General features: G+C 35.9%; 1 protein-coding gene across 7 annotated transcripts in view; it reads right to left on the reverse strand.

Annotated features, from left to right (window-relative positions):
* The window catches only part of Ttbk2 (tau tubulin kinase 2), a 156,720-nt gene that overhangs the window by 25,077 nt on the left and 112,257 nt on the right, over positions 1-19,386 (reverse strand). For all 7 annotated transcript variants that reach the window (XM_046460773.2, XM_046460775.2, XM_046460776.2 and 4 more), the window contains 3 exons: positions 18,297-18,362; positions 16,256-16,348; positions 15,055-15,180 (listed from right to left, as the gene is read on the reverse strand). In XM_046460773.2, the coding sequence (XP_046316729.1) occupies positions 15,055-15,180; positions 16,256-16,348; positions 18,297-18,362 (285 nt within the window). The remainder of the gene's footprint in view (positions 1-15,054; positions 15,181-16,255; positions 16,349-18,296; positions 18,363-19,386) is intronic.

The following is a 19,386-nucleotide window of genomic DNA, read 5'->3' on the forward strand; positions in this document are numbered from 1 at the left end:
ACCGGTGACACCATCAGCAAAAATACTCCAGCACTACCACAATTCGCTGTACCAACAGATAGTTCACAATGCATACAGGTGAGCTCACAATGTGTCCAGGCAAGTTCTGCAAGCAGTTCAGTGATGGCTATTGTAGAAGCTGTAGATTGGTTTTATCTTTCACTTCACCAGCACTGGGATGAAGATAGGAATTCTGGCAATAATGGCTAAAGAAAAAATTATGTAACATTCCAGAAGGCACTAAAAGAAAACAATTTTCTTAACAATTTACATTGTCTTCACCGGCACTGGGATGAAGATAGGAATTCTGGCAATAATGGCTAAAGAAAAAATTATGTAACACTACAGAAGGCACTAAAAGAAAACAATTTTCTTAACAATTTACATTATCTTTAAGAGAATTATTAAATATAATGAAAAGGAAAGGTAAAAGTAAACAAACAGATCTGTTAACCTTCTTTTTGTTTACATATTAAAACAATCCTCAACAGTTGTTTACCCAATTTAAATTAAACCATATAAATCACGTGAAAAAAAAATATTTGGATCCATTTTATCATGAGCGCTCATCATATATGATATATGGACATACGTACATTCAAACATATAACACAAAACACAAGTGTGCACACATAATATAATACATACAACACATAACATTATAGTAAAGGCCTTATAACTTTTTACAGGTGAAATCTCCATTGCAATGCTTAAAAACTCTATAGTCAAAAAATAGAACTGATCAGCAAAACATTAACCTAGGTCTGTATGAGCTCAAAAAACAAAATAGAACTTCATGATATGGCAAAGGGCAATAATAAAATAGATATTGAAAAAAGCATCCTGGTTCTGTTGCAGATGTAAGAATAGCCAAACTGGAGTTTTGGATATCAGTTGTTATGGATTTGAGCCAAATCATCTTCTTTTTGGTCTGTAGAAATCGCTTTAGTTAATCTTTCTGGAATCCAAATCGGCTGCTGTTCTCCCTGTGGAAACACATAAACAGACCCCCGACTCCAGACAATCACTGGGTCAGGACCTTGGTTAATCTCTCTGGAATCCAAATCGGCTGCTGTTCTCCCTGTGGAAACACACAAACAGACCCTCGACTCCAGACAATTACTGGGTCAGGACCTTTCCATTGTCCTGTTAGAATATCCTTCCAAAGTACCTTGGGCTTATGTACATTTTTTGGACACATATGCCTTTCCGCAGCACTAAGTCCTGATGAATCCAAATTTAAAAAGTTTAGAGTAAAAAGGGTTATTTTAAGTTTATCTTTGGGGAATATATACCCCTTCCCAATTCCTTCTTTTTGCTTTAATAAGTACATTTTAATAGTTTGATGAGCTCTTTCAACTATGCCTTGTCCCTGTGGATTGTATGGGATTCCTGTTATATGAGTAATGCCAAATGTTGAGCAAAATTGTTTAAAAGAGGTAGAAGTATAACCAGGGGCATTATCTGTTTTTAACTGTTTTGGAACACCCACAGTGGCAAAATTTTGTAAGCAATGAGCTATAACATCTTTAGTTTTTTCTCCGGCATGAAGGGAGCCCATCAAAAATCCAGAAGAAGTATCAACTGTAACATGCAAATATTTTAATTTTCCAAATTCTGGCAAGTGTGTGACGTCCATCTGCCAAATATGGTTAGGTATCAATCCTCTAGGATTGACTCCAAGATTAACTTGTGGTAAAAAGGTCACACAATTTTGACATTGTTTTATTATTTGTCTAGCTTGTTCCTTAGTTATTTTAAAACGCTTTTGTAAAGTATTAGCATTGACATGGAACTTTTTATGAAAATTTATAGCTTCTTCTAGTGTAGAGAAAATATGTATGTCATGTGTAGTTTTATCTGCTAAATCATTGCCCAAACTAAGGGCTCCAGGCAATCCTGTATGTGCCCTGATATGTCCTATAAAGAATGGATCTTTTCTGTCCCAGATTAGACTTTGTATAGTGGAAAGCAAAGAGAAAACAGTAGAAGAAGGGGAAATCCTACCAGCATCTTCAAGAGATACTATAGCATTAACTACATACTGACTATCAGAAAATAAATTAAATACAGAATCTTTAAACATCACAAAAGCTTGTAAAACTGCATTAAGCTCTACCTTTTGAGCTGATTGTTTGGGTACTAAAAATGTAAAAGTTTGATCAGGGGTAACTACTGCTGCTGTACCATTATTTGACCCATCAGTGAATATATTTGGAGCATTCATGATAGGTGTTTTTCTTGTCATTTTTGGAAAAATTACAGGATGCAATGACCAAAAAGACAATAAAGGATTAGATGGTAAGTGGTTATCAAATGAAACATTAGATTTACACATGATTATTGCCCAAGTATTTAACTCATTAGCTAACTCATCAATTTGATTCATAGTATATGGAGTAATAATTTTATTGGGAGAAATTCCAAACACTCCCTTTGCTGCTTTTATTCCTTTGAGTATTAATTGTCCTACAGCCTCAGGATACCTAGTAAGAATAGTGTTAGGAGAATAAGATAAATGTATCCATAATAATGGACCTTCTTGCCAAAATACTCCTGTAGGAATATTTTTTGTTGGTAGTACAATAAATAATAAAGGCAAACTTATATCAATTCTATCCAAATGCATATTTTCCATATATGTTTCAATGATTTTTAATGCCTTTCTTGCTTCAGGCGTTAACATTCGGGGTGAATTTGGATCTGATGGACCTTTTAGGATATCAAATAAAGGTCCCAACTCTCCTGTTGGTATACCTAAATAAGGCCTTATCCAATTTATGTCTCCTAATAACTTTTGAAAGTCATTAAGTGATTTGAGTTGATCTACTCGTATTTGAATTTTTGGTGGACGGACCATGGTTGAGGATAATAGAACTCCTAAATAATTAATTGGAAAATTTAATTGTACTTTATCTATTGCTATCTCGAGATTATAATTTTTTAATAAGTTTGTAAGTGTGGCATAACATTCTAGCAATGTGTTTTTATCTTTGTGTGCTAATAATACATCATCCATATAGTGAAATATTTGTAGTTCAGGATTTTGATTTCTAAGTGGCTGGATTACTTTGTTAACATAAATTTGACACATAGTTGGGCTGTTAGCCATCCCTTGAGGGAGTACTTTCCATTCATATCTCTGATCAGGACCTTCATGATTCAGTGCAGGGATAGTAAATGCAAAACTTGGACTATCCTCAGGATGAATTGGAATTGAAAAAAAACAATCTTTAATATCTATAACTAAAACATACCAGGTTTTTGGCAAAGCAGACAACTGAGGAATCCCTGATTGAGCAGGTCCCATAATAACCATCTCATTATTAATGGCTCTTAAATCTTGCAATAATCTCCATTTACCAGATTTCTTTTTGATGACAAAAATGGGAGTATTATGGGGAGATACAGAAGGTTGTATATGTCCTTCTGCTAATTGTTGTTTGACCAGGTCATGGGCTGCTTGTATCTTTTCTTTAGTCAGGGGCCACTGAGGAACCCATACTGGTCTTTCTGATTTCCAAGTAATTTTTATTGTCTCAGTGGCCCTTTCTGAAAATCCAACCCATGTCTGTCTGTTCCTTGATCTATTTGTATTGGTGCTGCTATACCTTGTTCTTGTTTTTCTAATCTTTTTCATGAACTCCATCCTTTAATTATATTTCAAGACCTCATCTATGAGGTCAAAAGTTTAAATATGAAATGGCAAGAATTTTCTGTGGCACCCATCTGGCCCTTGACCAAGAACCTCCTCGAGTTGGTGTCTGGCTTGCTTAGGGATTCACATTTTACCACCAAGGTTATAAACATTTTGTACCTGGCATATTTTTTGTGCTCTCCCTCCAAACTCCAGTGCTCCGTATATTTGTGGTTTTGGGCCCCGGAGCATTGGGCCCCCCTGTCCATTTTTTGGCAATGGAGCCTGATGCCTTTCTCCACGATATCGTGGATAAACACCTGGTCCTTGTTCGTTTTTTGATAATGGAGTACCCTCTATGGTGGTTTGAGAACGGCATTCATTAGCCCAATGTCTCCCTCTATGGCATCGTGGGCAAATACCTGGTATTCTACTCCTTTGATACCTAGTTTTGTTAAACCCTCCTCCAATGGGACAATTCCTTTTAAAATGTCCTGTTTGTTCACAATTGTAGCATGTTCTTGGCCTGGCATCTAAAGCCTGTTTTACTGCAGCTGCCACAATTTGCCCTTGTTCATTAATGTCTCTGGCATCTAAAGCCTGTTTTACTGCAGCTGCCACGACTTGCTCTTGTTCATTAATGTCTCTACATAATTTAATATATGTGTTTAAATCTTCATGTTTCCATGGTCTAATGATATCTCTGCACCAACGATTCGCTTGCTCATAAGCCAGGTGTTTTAGTAATGGCATTGCTTGTTCTGTATTCCCAAAAACTCTGGTAGCTGTTTGAATAAGCCTATCTACAAATTCAGCATAAGGTTCATTAGCTCCTTGTATTACCTTAGATAATTGACCTTGTAAACCTCCATGTCCTTGTAAAGTCTTCCATGCCTTAATTGCATCTGCAGCAATTTGTGCGTATACGCCAGGATCATATGCAAGTTGTTGCTGCTGATCCTCATAAGGTCCCTTTCCTAACAACATATCTAGATTTCTCTGAGGATAACCAGCTGCTGCATTTCGCCTAGCCGTCTCCTTGCAAAATTCCTCATTGGCAACCTTCCATAACAGGTATTGTCCTCCATTTAGCACAGCTTTACACATATTAGCCCAATCTGCTGGCGTCATGTTCAAGTTGTTAATGGATTCGACCAAGCTTACAGTGAAGGGTGCTTGAGGACCATAGGTTGTTACAGCCTCTTTTAGCTGCTTCACTGTTTTGAAATTTAAAACTTGGTAAAATCGCTGCCCTCCTGCCTCAAATACAGGGCATGTTAATATTTGAGACCTTGTCTCAGGATCCCAACTATCAACTGCGGGGGTTGGGGGCCTCCCAGCATATGGAGGTGGCGCTGTTGGTTGGACACTTACGCCCTCTGGTGATAGAAAGGTGTTAGTAGCAGTCTCCTGTAGAGGTGGTGCTGTTGGTTGGACACTTACACCCTCTGGTGATAGAAAGGTGTTAGTAGCAGTCTCCTGTTGTAACTTTCCCCCTGATGGCTTTTTCTGTTTTACACTTTCTGTCTCTGTCTGACTAGCTTGAGAGGCCTTCTCTTTTACTTGAATCTTTTCCTCTGTCTGACTAACTTGAGAGACCTTCTCTTTTACTTGAATCATTATGTCTTCTCCTTCCTCTACCATTGTCTGAACTGAAGGCTTTGGACTAAGCAAACAAGATACGAATGTCCACAATGGCAATGTGCCAACTGGCAGAGTCCCTGGGCTTTTCTTTTCTATTCTTTTTAAATCTTCACCATGATGGTTCCATTGTGATATATTCAACAACTCCTCCTTAAAAAGCCATGGGCTACATTTTTGTATTGTATCAACGTATGCCCTGACTGCTCTTGATTTTACTGGGATGCCTCCTTCCTCTAACAATTTACTTAACACTCTTTCAGTTTGTTTTTTACTAATTTCTGATCCCATATTTCTACTATAATACAACCCAACAAGATGACGCCAAACAAAACCGAGACAGAATGAAATAAAAAGGGAACAACAAAAAGTCATTATAGCCTTTCTATCCTCCTGACATGGGCATCCGTCCTTTCTCCCTATCTGTTCCTCAGATGTAAATAGTTTTTCCTCAGATGTGAGCGGTTTTTCTTCCGTCTCACTCATCTCCAGGGACAGGCAACTTAAAACAAAAGTGAAGCAAAATAAAAGAGGAATCTTAAAATGGCTACCCATCCTCTCGCCCTGCCCTCAGGGGCGAGCAGTTTCACTTACCCTCAGTCGCTCCCCGTGCGAGCCACCAAATGCCGCAGTCTGGCTGGGCACAATCAGGAGCCACTTGTCAAAAGAAACTAACTTTATTTTTAGAACCACACACGACAAACAAAATAGTCTCTCAGGAAAAACCCTCAGAGCCTCAACTGCCACCACCGGCTTTCCCCAAGCCTCTCTCTCCCACACAAGCTTCTCCCCACCTCCCACAATCCTCCTGCTCTTGAGGCCGATTGGCTGGGTCACGTGGGCGGAGCCAAAAAAGTCCCCCAATGAGCAGCTCCGTGGTCTGAAAGGGCAGGGAAACAGTCCAATGAGCATCACCGCAGAGGAGCCAATCAGCTAGATGTTGCTGGGGCCGCTTGCCAGCAGGAAAACACAAATTCATCTTATTTACAGCCCAGGTTTCTCAAACTAGAGTAATATGTTCCCCTAGGAGATACAGTTATATGCCAGAGAGCTTGAAGTCACCTGATAAACGTGGCACAGCTTCTTGGAGCATTTTATTCAGAGGTAGGTATTACATTTATTATAATATTTTATTTATTTTTATGTTTTTATTTTTTGTAGTAGAAATTTAACCCAGTGTACTTTACCATTGAGCTACATACCCAGCCCTTTTTATTTTGAGACAGGGTCTCACTAAGTTACTTTGGGCTTTGCTAAGTTGCTGAGGCTAGCCTTGAACTTGTGATCCTCCTGTTTCAGTCTTCCAAGTTGCTAGGTTACAGGTATGTGCCACTGTGCCTGGCTATAATATTTTATAATAGAAAGAACTGAAAGAAATTAGGAAAGCAAAATTTACATGAACCTTCAAGATAAATTAGGAGAATGCAAAGAAAGTTTGGATTTGTGACTGATACTTTAATATTACTCCCAGACCTCTTGAGAAACATGCTCATATTTTGATGCAAAAGGAGTAATGGGTGAAACAGTATGAGAAACACTAGAGGCATACCATCATTAGGAGAACAAATCTCTGAATAGAAGTAGGAGGGGGGCCATTGACTAGAAGGGAAGCTGAGGAGCCTTGAGGAAGATATGGATGGGCAAAGATGCAATGTTATATTTTATTCAGTACCATTGTCGACTATTTATGTCCATCTTCCTTCTACTTACACTTAAGAATATGAGGTAGTTCATTTTTCTTAAGCTAACTTACAATGGGAAATACAAGAAAATAACTTTTCTAAAGCAAATTATTCAATACATGGAAAAGATAACAAAAATCAAGTACTATGGGTAATGAGATTCCATAAATTTAATTTTCAACTTTTCTACAACTTCTAAACTTTTGTAAAGAGTATGTATTATTTTTAGTGATTAGAAAAAATTTAAGTAACAAAAACGTATTATTTAGAATAACATATACCTAACCAGGTATAGCCCACAAGGATGCTTGATGCTAACTCCCACCATCTGGAATAATCTTATTCATTACAGCAGTCAGTCATCTGACATAGGTACAATGCCTTAGGGAAGCAGTCCTCTTATTCTTAGTACAAAATGCAATCAATAGTTGTATCATATTTACCTCCATATGGAATCCCAGTTTTCCCTTTCAAAGAGAATAAAGATAAGGTCTAGCCTTTACAAAAACAAGAATTATTTGTAATGTGATCATAAGAACTTCAATGAGAATCCTAATTCTCCAATTTTTCAGTTAAAGAATGGTAAAATAAAGAATCAATAACAACGAAGCACAATGAATGCTGGCTTGGCTAATTCAAAGACATATTTACTGCAAAATAAACTGCCTCACTTCAGTGATAATTAGATGCACAACAGAGGGACAGAAAGGTACATTTTTTAACTTCTCTGCACCTCTGAGGTGCAACACTGGTAGAAAAAAATATTGCACTGTGCTCATCCTGTGGAGAAAAGAACCAGCAAATAATGGAAACCTAATAAAGAGAATGAATTAAAGAGGCTGCAGAGCCTTGCTGTTTTCACTATTCCTTTCAAGATGCTAGAGCATCTCAGAAGTGACCCCCTGGTTGGCCATCTTCCCTTTGAGGCACTAAGTCAGCCCAGAGTAAACTGCCTGGCAATATACCACAGCTTCTCAATGCCTCTAAATGAGGCCAGTTTTCTTATTGCCTTAGAAGGGCAAAGCAGCATAAAGGACATAAAGAAATGTTCTATTTACACTGAAGGAATAGAGCACAAAAATGAAGAGAAACGTAATTATAAGTAAAAGCAGTATCACTAAAGTACCTGTAAAACCATTTATATGTACAATGATGTTTTACAATGTAAAAATCATTCTCATAGATATTTCATTAAAATCTTTTAAAAACACCATGAAATAGATATTTTCATCATTTCACAGACTATAAAACTTGAGAGTGAGAAAGGTCATACAAATGATGTGTTTGACACAGTATCAATTTAAACAGGTCTTTTAAGTGTGTGTTACTTCCACAATAGGGTGTTACAAGCAGCCAGCAGGCAAGGCAAAACCAGCTTATTGTTGAAATTATCCCTGAGAGCCCCTTAAAATGCCCATATAATACAGAAAACTACCATCTTTCAATAGGTGAAATCAGCTAGTTTTTCTCCCCACACTGGAATAGACATCCATGTCTTCAGAGAACGTGAATGAAAGCTTTCTGCATTTAGTGGACATACTGTACACAAAAAAATACTTTTTTTTTTTTTAAGGCATGGTGAGGTACAGCATTACTGAGAGACTAGGGAGGCTGAGGCAGTAGGATCACAAGTTGTTAGAGGTCAGCCTTGACAACTTAACAAGACCCTCAGCGACTTAAGAGAGAGAGAGATAAAAAAGTATTGTTCTTTCAAACTCCAGACTCATACTCAGCACAGCCTGATAAGAAAAAGACTGAGAGAATAGCAGACTCATGAGAGCACTGAAGCATTACCCTCACCATAGGTTATGGCTAACTTGAGCCAAAGGGCAGGCAGAAACATAGACATTAAAAATTTTATATCTCCTGAAAATATAGTTGAATTCAACTGAGTCAAGTAAACATGGATGTTCTGTGTTTCAATTGTATACTATAGCTATCTCAAATATCCATTCATTGATTCAGACATATACTGAATGCCTACTGTCCTCAGTCCCAGGAATACAAATATTAACAGTCCTGCCTTTATGAGTTTACATATACCAGATTCAGTAATCAAATTAAGCACATTTACTTCAATCTGGCTACTTTTATTAAATGTTATTATTCTAACTTCTTGTTGTGCTTTTTTTTTTTTTCTTTTTCTTTTTCCTATTGTGTTCGAACTTCTTGAGGAAACTTACAGATAAATATCTCAGGCTCTCAAGATGCTTATCTAGAAAGGAGACAAAATAAAATATTGCTTTAAGAGTTGAGGAAATTTAAGGAGGGAATCAGGAGAGCTTCCCTGACTACCCTGTTTCATGGGAGGTTCCCCCTTGTAACTTAACCTCTTATTTGTTTGCTTCCCAAGCAGCCCATTTATGCCCTCTGAAAATTTTGCCCTAAAATTTGTTATGAGTCAAGACATCTTACAACTGTTATCCCCCAAAGGAGGAGGGAAATTACTACATTCTGATGTAATCTCTATTTAAATAGTCCCATTCCTAAACCTGCAAGTATATTAAGAGTAATGAAGCTTGTTTGGCTTTGGATTTCCTCTCTACCTTATTCCTCTGATTTTAGCAATATGTGTACTGGTTGAATAGACACATTCTAAGCCTGTAATCCTAGCAGTCAGGGTCTGGGGCAGGAGGATCCCTTGAGTCTAAGAGTTTGAAACCAGCCTGGGCAACACAGTAAGACCCTGTCTTGTGGGGGTGGTGAGAAGGAATAAAAAAGAAAATAGATAATTAAATTTCAGGCTTACCAACAGTGTGCATATTTAGAGATTTCATTAGTCTTTTTAACTTGCTAAATGATGCTTGCTCTAGTTTAGATCTGGAATGTCCCCCAGAGGTTCATGTTAAAAGCTTAGTACCAACTTAGTGCTATTTGGGAGGTTGTGTAAATTTTCAAGAGGTGGTCTTAGTGGGAAGATACAGAACATTGGGGGGCAACATCTGAAAAGGGAATTGTGGAATCTTGGTTTTTTTCTTCCTTTCTTTCCCCTTCCAATTTGCTCTGCCATGTGCTCTCACCATGATGTGCCTCCACAGTCCCAAAACCAAACAATAATGGAATAAGACCTCTAAAACTATGAGTCAAATTAAACCTTTTCTCCTATAAGTTGATAAATTCAGGTATTTGTTACAGGAGAAAAATACAATGCTTAACAGAACCTGAACACTTTATCATATATATCTTATGTTTTTATCAGGATCATGTGATCCTATTAATTATTAATAATTTCTAATTATTCTTCATATCACTTTTTAGTTCTTTCACTGAATTTTCATTAATAAGTCATAATAGCAGTTACTTTATAGTGCCTGTTATGCAAGTGGTCATCTCTCTAAGTAAGTCAGAAATTAGTTTAGATATCACTTCTGGCACTACAAGTTTTATGGTTTTAGGCAACATGTCTAAACTAAGACTGTAGGATGGGGGTTACCATGACAATAATATGTAAAGTCACCAGAGTTTTTCTGTATCCAATCTGATCCTATTTCTTAGTTTCCGGTTGACTAGTAACAGCATCATCTACAGGTAGAACTCTTGTGATGGAATTCAAGAAGGCTGCTAAGATTTTTACCAGGTACCTCTTAAGAGATATTTTCCTCTTTCAAAAGAGCGTGGAAACCTGGAACTTCATATACAACAAAATGAAATTAAACCCCTATCTCTCACCATTCACAAAACTCAACTCAAAATGGATCAAGGACCTAGGAATTAAACCAGAGACCTTGCATCTAATATAAGAAAAAGTAGGCCCTAATCTCCATCATGTCAGATTAGGCCCCAATTTCCTTAATAAGACTCCTATAGCGCAATAATTAAAATCAAGAATCAATAAATAGGATGGATTCAAATTAAAAAGTTTTTTTCTCAGCAAAAGAAACAATCCGTGAGGTGAATACAGAGCCTACATCTTGGGAGCAAATTTTTACCCCTCACACATCAGATAGAGCACTATTCTCTAGGGTATATAAAGAACTCAAAAAGCTAAACACCAAAAAAACAAATAACTCAATCAATAAAAGGGACAAGAACCTGAACAGACACTTCTCAAAAGATGATATACAATGAATCAACAAATATGTGAAAAATGTTCATCATCTCTAGCAATTAGAGAAATGCATATCAAAACTACTTGAAGATTTCATCTCACTCCAGTCAGAACAGCAGCTATTAAGAATACAAATAACAATAGGTATTGGCGAGGGTGTGGGGGGAAAAGGCACACTCATACATTGCTGGTAGGACTGCAAATTGGTACAGCAAATACGGAAAGCTGTATGGAGATTCCTTGGAAAACTGGGAATGGAACCACCATTTAACCCAGCTATCCCTCTCCTCGGTCTATACCCAAATGTTTTAAAAACAGCATACTAAAGGGACACAGCCACATCAATGTTTATAGCAGCACAATTCACAATAGCTAACCAACCTAGATGCCCTTCAGTAGATGAATGAATAAAAAAAATGTGGCGCATATATACAATGGAATATTACTCAGTAATAAAAGAGAAAAAAATCATGGCATTTGCAGGTAAATGGATGGAGTTCGAGATGATAATGCTAAGTTAGCCAACCCCAAAAAACTAAATGCCAAATGTTTTCTCTGATATAAAGAGGCTGATTCCTAGTGGGGTAGGAGGGGGAGCATAGGACGAATAGACAAACTTTGGATTGGGCAGAGGGGTTGGAGGGGTAAGGAGGAGGCATGGGGTTAGAAATGATGATGGAATGACAGGGACATCATTATCCAAAGAACATGTATGAAGACACAAGTTGGTGTGAATATACTTTGTATACAACCAGAGATATGAAAAATTGTGCTTTATATGTGTAATATGAATTGTAATGCATTCTGCTATCATATAACAAATTAGAATTTAAAAAAATTTTAAAGATTTTAAAAGGACCTACTTATAAGATGGCCAAATAAGATGGAAGTGTTTTGTCACTATTATATATCTGAAAATGTTGGCCCAGAACTTTAACATTTAATATGAAATAATTAAAGATTCATTCTAAGCTTCAAAAATAGTTCAGAAAGGTCCCTTCGTCCAATTCCCCCAAACAGTAATACCTAAATAACCAAAGTATAATACCAAACGCAGGAAAACAATCTTAATAAAATCCACAGACCTTGTCAAATCGCACCTATTTTAAATGCATTCATTAGTGGTTTTGTGTGTGTGTGTGTGTGTGTGTGCGCGCGCGCGCCCATGTGTATGCACCTGCATGTGTAGTTATATTCAATTTTATCATCTGTGTGGATTCTGGGGTCCAACATTTTGTCTCATAATATTTCATAATCTAATAATATAAACAGTATTTATAATAAGATAAATATTTAAGATAATGCTTTAATCTTGGTTATAATTCTGAAACCTCCACCTTAGTTTAACAAGCAGAAAATAGTATTCACTGTACTTAGATTTTTCTTACATTTCCCACACAGAGGTCTAAATTAAGATTCAACTAAATTTACCTAATGTTTGTTGAAAATCAGGGTGCCAGGTATAGTGCGGAATAAAAAAATAAGACATCATTGTTTCTCCAAGATTTAAAACCTGGTTAGGAAGACAGATTCAGACATAAATACTAAGTACAAATAACCTTGATGTAACTTCCCAATTCAACACTTTAAAAAAATCTTTATTATTATTTTTAAAGATTTATAAAAATATACATTCAAAATGGAAGTTGATAATTTTTATTATTCATATTTATTTTGGTATTAGCTCAGAATATACAAACTTGAGACCTATCGCTATTTGTTCTTTGATATAGTTAGGAGTCAGTCATGTTAAACACTGTAATGCCTTTTACTTATTGCTGAGGAGGATTGTTATTGATTTTAACTATGCTGGTTGTCTCATGAGGAATTTAAAATTTTGAAAGAATGGTAATTAAAATCAAATTCAGCAATTAATTTTAAACATTTTAAACTGTAAAATGAGACACACAGACATCATTAGTTCACAAGGGAATTCAAAGTCAGAGTAGAGTGATATTTCTCAAAATGAAGACCACAGCAAGGTTCTGAGTGGAAGCATAAGAAAGAAACTGAAAAGTTCTGCCATACATAGCGGTGCATACCTATAATCCCAGTTACTTGTGAGGCTGAGACAGAGGACTGCAAATTGGAGAACAACCTGGACAACTCAGACAGACCCTGTTTCAAAAGTAAAAATTTTAAGAAGGGCTGAGGTGTTGCTTAGTGGTAGAATGCTTGTCTAGCATGTGCAAGGCCCTAGGTTCGAATACCAGTACTACAAAAAAAAAAAAAAAAAGACAAGCCTAGACATTTTTGGACCTGATGTCTCACTTATATCAGCCATCAGAATTTACATCAATATCTTTTTCCCAGTTATCATTCTCTTGTCCACCTGTTTTCTGTTCCCATTCATTGCTTTGAAAGATGAGAGAGCACAAAAGAACCAGATTATTTATAAATTCTATGAAACAAAGAAAATGTTATGCCTGCTTTCTCTCTTCTAAACATAGGAAAATAATTATACTTTGTTCTGTTATTAAGTGATAGAGGAGTTCCTTAAAGATTGTCCAAATGAGCTAGGCTTATAGCTCAGTGGTAGAGCACTTGCCTAGCACATTTTAGGCCTTGGTTTCAATCCCCAGCACCACAAAAAATTAATAATAATGATGAAGAGTACATTTTTTTTAAAAAGAACAGAATGTCCAAATGAAAAACTTGAAAATAATAATTTGCTAACTTAGTTGTAAGTTTCCAACATTAGCTGGTAAATATGATAGTATTCTTTAGATTACAGGCCTAACTAAGAAGCAAAAATCATCAAAATCCTTAAACTCTTATACTCCCAACAACCTTTGTCAATAAAATTATTAGCATCCAAGATGGGCAAGTTGGAACATTTTTCATCTCCTCTTGAATCTAGTCTAACAGATATAATTTCATTACTTTATTAAAAGTAATGTAATGTAAATTCTCTACATTTTAGAAAACAGAAATAAAATGACAATATAAGAAACATTCCAAAACAACCCAAGTACAATGTATTTTCTCAATTTGTAGACAGTCTATTTACAGTTTATAATGCAAATAGGCATACCCACTGAAGGATCCAAAGTTATTGTTGCCTCTCTTCTTTGAATCCTGTATATCTTATTAAAAGGCTGCAATTTCACAGAGAAATAATTACTATGCGTAAATAAATTCATTGTGTTGTAAGTATTCCTAGTGTCTTGACTGGTCACTGATACCACTTTAGAATTTAAAACTTCTGCTGGGCATGTTAGCACATACTTACAATTTCAATTACTTGGAGGCTGAGGCTTAGCAAGACCCTATATCAAAACTTTTTAAATAGGGGGAGTGAAAAGGCCGGGGGCATAGCTCAGTGATAGAGGATGCCAGAATTCCATCCCCATTATTGGAGGGGAAAAAAAAGAATTGAGCACTTCCATTAACAGGTAACAAAGTCTGTGTTTCCCTTTGTAAATAAAAATGATATACTAGTACATGTTGTTATTATTAATTAATTAATATATGTGTGGTTTCATGTATGTTTTCAGTGGCAGAAAGTATTTTGCATTAATCCCTGACCAAGTTCTCCCTAAGAGTAACAGAATCTTCTGAAATATAGCTGGATGGAGTTTGGGATGCAATTTGTGATAAATCTAGTCAATCCTTAGAAGGTGCAAATAAATTCACCTGATTAACTGATTCTCTAAGGAAATAATTCACTGACTAGTGTCCCATAGCATAGCAGCCCTCAAGCCCTTGGCAGATACATTATCTAGCCGGATATTTCCTTCTTATCAGCAGATAAGCTATAGAATTTACATAATTTGAATGACTGGTAGTTCCATACACTAGGATAATTACATCAGGAACAGTAAAATCTGGTACAAAACAAATGAAGTAGGTTCATCCAGAAGAAACACAGAGACACCCACACTCATCATCAGTTAATTTCATCACATTTCTCAGACTACATAAAACAGTATTATTCTAGGGTCCCCTCCAAACTTATTTTATAACATCTTCAAAGCTACAATGAGTGAAGACAAAGACTAAGAGAGAAAGGAGAATTAACCCACAGAACTCACAGAGATAGTTACCTGGTAGTCTGGTTTTGTAAAATAATCCAAAGATGAGATATGGTCCAGAAAGAGGCTGAATTCTGGAGGGAGATGTTTCAACATGAGCCTATGGTCATACCTCTCTTTGATAGAGCCTACTTGCTCCTGGGAAGTAAAGAGAAAAGAAACCAGAGTCAATTTCTCTTGGCAGCTATGCAATAGCAGTACAAGTCCCTCAGTAATAATTTCAAGGGAATGTACAAGGGAATATGACAGTAGGTAATTATAAAGCAAGAATGGAGCTCTTACTAACAGCTTACTGCCTTGTGCTTTAAAGCAAGAAAAAAAAACTATGCAGAATCAAGAGTAACACTGAATACTGCATCAGCAAATGTAATAATCTCCAAAAGAGTACCTTAAATCCAGTCTATTTTTCCTTATCAACACATTCATAATTTTGATATCAAACATGACAATTAAAAACTAAAAGTTCACTTGACTTAGAAAAACAGAAAGAATCAGTGAAATTAAAAGAAGGAAGGGTTAGGGGTATAGTTCAGTGATACAGCATGTTCTCAACATGTTTTAGGTTCAATCCCCAGCAGCACCCACTGCACCACAAAAAAAAAAAAATACTGAGAAGAAAAGCTATAAATCAAATCAGAAACAATGACTGTAGTGATACATTAGTGTCTTTTCTCTATGAACATAAAAAAAAAAAAGTCATAACATTAGCCAGCAGGGTGGCACATAGTAACTGTAATCCCAGTTACTCAGAAAGGTCAGGGAGGAGGTTCTCAAGTTTGAGGTCAGCCTGAGCAATTTAACAAGGTCCTGTCTCAAAATACAAAAATAAAAAGGGCTGGGGATGTAGTACAGTGGTAGAGTGCCCCTGGGATTTAATTCCTAGTACTACCAAAAAACAAAACAAAAAATAGTAATAATATTAATTATATCAGCTCACAAAGAGAAAAATATACATATTGAGATATAGGAAAAAATACTTGAAGATTTTAAGTCTTATATGTAAGTATAAGTATTTTCTTGTTTTTAAATTTAAATTCACATTTTAATTGACATAGAAAAACAAAAAATTATACATGTTAATGAGGTACTATGAATGTTTAAATACATGTACATGTTATGTAATGTTCAGTAAGTACATTTTCAATAAAATGCCTACTAAAGAGTAATTTTTTCTTTCTTGAATCAAAATTGACATCACTGTTTTCAAAATTACCTTGTCTTTTATTTTCCTCCAAGGCAGCTGACCAACCACAAACTCGACCAACATGTAGAATAAGGACCAAAGGTCATCATGTCTTCCCATTTCCTTCATAAACAAAACAGAATTCAGTCACATTACATTACCAGTTCTTCTGAGTGTATTATTGTTGAAGAGCTAACCATTGTGTTTCATTTTATAAGTTGTAAAATTTTAAATGAATTTCCCATAAAACTGTCTGGTAAATATATCTTTATATCTACGTAGCTATACAGCAATCTATATGGAAATATTTACATATTGAATTTTTTTATATAAAGAATATCCTAAGGTAGGCATGGTAGCCCATATGCCTCTAATTTCAGCAGCTCTGGAAGCTGAAGCAGGAGGATGGCAAGTTCTAGGCAAGCCTCAGCAATTTAGCAAGACCCTCTCTCAAAATAAACAAAGGAAAACAGGGCTTAGTGGTAGAGTACCCATGGGTTCAATCCCCAGCACCTGAAAGAGAAAATAAATACCTAAAATAAAATAAAAAATTAAAAGGCTAGGGATGTAACTCAGTGGGGTAGAGCACTACTGGGTTCAATACCCAGCAGCAGGTATGAAAATGGAATTACAGGACACAGAATATGAAACAAGACTTTAAAATGTTTAAATGAGTTAGGTGCAGTGGTACACCTGGTAATCCCAGGGACTCAGGAGGCTAAAGCAGGAGGATTCCAAGCTAAAGGCCAGACTGGGCAACTTAGCAAGACAATGTCTCAAAAAATAATAAAAGGCGGGGGGTGGGGGGGTGATATAGCTCAGTGGCAGAATGCCCTGGGTTCAATCCCCAGTACAGCCACCAAAAAAAAAAAAAAAAAAAGAAAGAAAGAAAAAGAAGAAAAAAATGAATCAAAGTCATGAGAAACATATTCTATCAACAAACAAACAATATTCAAACAACCAGATTTGAAAAGGGATCAAAAAAGATCATCTAAAATAAAAACTAAAATGACAGAAATTAACTCAATGAAAGCCTGAAATTAAATTTAAGAAGCATGGAGGACACAGTAAGAAGATTTAACATACATAAATTTAGAGACTTGAGGAAAAGAGTATACAGAGAAAGGGAAAGATGGAATACCTAAATAATCTGGAATCTTCCAGAATCAATGAAAGACATGGAAATTTGGATTGAGGAAGTACAATTAAATCCCAAACAGAATAAATACTTAATAATTCACACATAGACTCATTTAGTGTATCTACAGGATACCAAAGAAGAGATGTCAAAAGTATTCAAATACAAAGCAACAATTGAATTGACCAAGATTTTCTCAATAGTAATTACTGAACAAGAAGAGAGTAAAATAATTTCTTCAAAGAACTGAAGCAAATATTAACAAAGGATTAAAATGTAGAACACATCAATAAAACAGTGACTAGAGTTCAAGTGTTTTGAAATAACAAGTATTGTCTGGACATTAACTATATTAAAAGTTTATGATTAAGAAACAGCAATAAAAATAGAAATGGAATGCATTTTTTTAAGCAATTATCAAATCAGGGTCATAGAGAAAGAAGCATGTTAGAACCTTATCTATCTTATTTATTTATACTGGAGATTGAACCCAGGGGCCTTTAACCAACTGAGTTACATCCCAAACTCTTTTTAGTTTTTATTTTGAAACACAGTCTCACTAAATGGCTTAGGTGAAACACAGTCTCACTAAATGGCTTTGCTAAGTTACTGAGGCTGGCCTTGTACTCGCAATCATTCTGCCTCAGCCTACCCAGTCCCTGGTAATGGCCACCTCACTTGGCTCCAATTTTATTTTCTATTCAGCTGCTTTTATCCACTGTACACCTTACCATTCATCAGTATTATGAACTATTTTACCATTAATGCCACACAAAAAGTGAATTAGAACTAGCATTCAGGTAGATTTATAGCTATAAAAGGGATCTCCTGCTCCCAAGCACTTTCTATACCTTTGTACTGTAATGTGAAGAAGTAATCTGATTCAAGCCATAAGCATTCTTACACAGACATGACTCTGGTTCAGACACTTACCCTGTTCCGATGAGCATTGATTGATGCATAACGAACTGTCCCTCGAAAGCCTGCCACAGTTCGAGGCTACAACAAAGCCAAGCAAAAATAATAAATCAACTTCAAATAGCAACAGTTTAGTACACCTGAGCCAATAAAAACATGGAGAAAACTTGTACATTACCATCACAATAAAACACTATAACTTTCTGTTATGAAATTATAGAAAATTAGAGATAGAGTATTTCTAAATCACACCTTTTAAAAAACTGATATTTTTGTTAATTTTATTTCAGTTCTTTTTTTTTCTACTTTCATTTTAAAATGTGTTGGCATTGAGCTAGGGATGTAGCTCAGCAGTAAAAAGCCTTAGGTTGGATTCCCTAACACATACACACACACACACACACACACACAAAGGCATTTATGACCTATATTCAACTCTGCACATTCAGAAAACATTAAATGTTTTCATATACCAGAATGATGCCAAGCGTCATGGTAATAACATGCTCTGATTATAAATATATATAGTAAGACCACAAGGAAGGCCTGGAGTTATGGCTCAGCGGTAGAGCTCTTGCCTAGCAAATTCGGGGCCCTGGGTTCGATCCTCAGCACCACAAATAAATCAATAAAATAAACGTATTGTGTCCAACTATAACTAAAAAATAAATATTTTTTAAAAAGACCACAAGGAAAAACCTCAGATGCCAACCTTTTTATATCTTGGCTATTTCATTCAAATGTAATCCAAAGATAGTAGCAATTTGTACCTTACCTATGTATGCAACTTACACAATAAAAATTCAAATTACTGGTTACTTAGTATGTACCAAGTACTGGGAATAAAGTAAAACATGAATACCTGATACTGGCCCTTGAGGAGTGCAACTTTGAATAAAGTCCAAACACTTTATTTAGCCTACAAGACTTTCCATAATTTAGCACTTGCCTTCTTCCACAACAGATTTACTATAGTTTTCTTCTATCACCGTTTTCTTTCTAGCTCAAGACTTTGCACTTGTTATTATTAAAATGTCATCTCCCTGCATGCCTCCCATGGCTATCTCTTCTATTCCATAGAAAAGACTCTGCTTAAGTGCTACTC

This window comes from Marmota monax, unplaced genomic scaffold, assembly GCF_021218885.2.
Source record: "Marmota monax isolate L192 unplaced genomic scaffold, Marmota_monax_Labrador192_F-V1.1 WCK01_AAM20220418_F8-fsc00001, whole genome shotgun sequence".
NCBI classification, from domain to species: Eukaryota; Metazoa; Chordata; class Mammalia; order Rodentia; family Sciuridae; genus Marmota; species Marmota monax.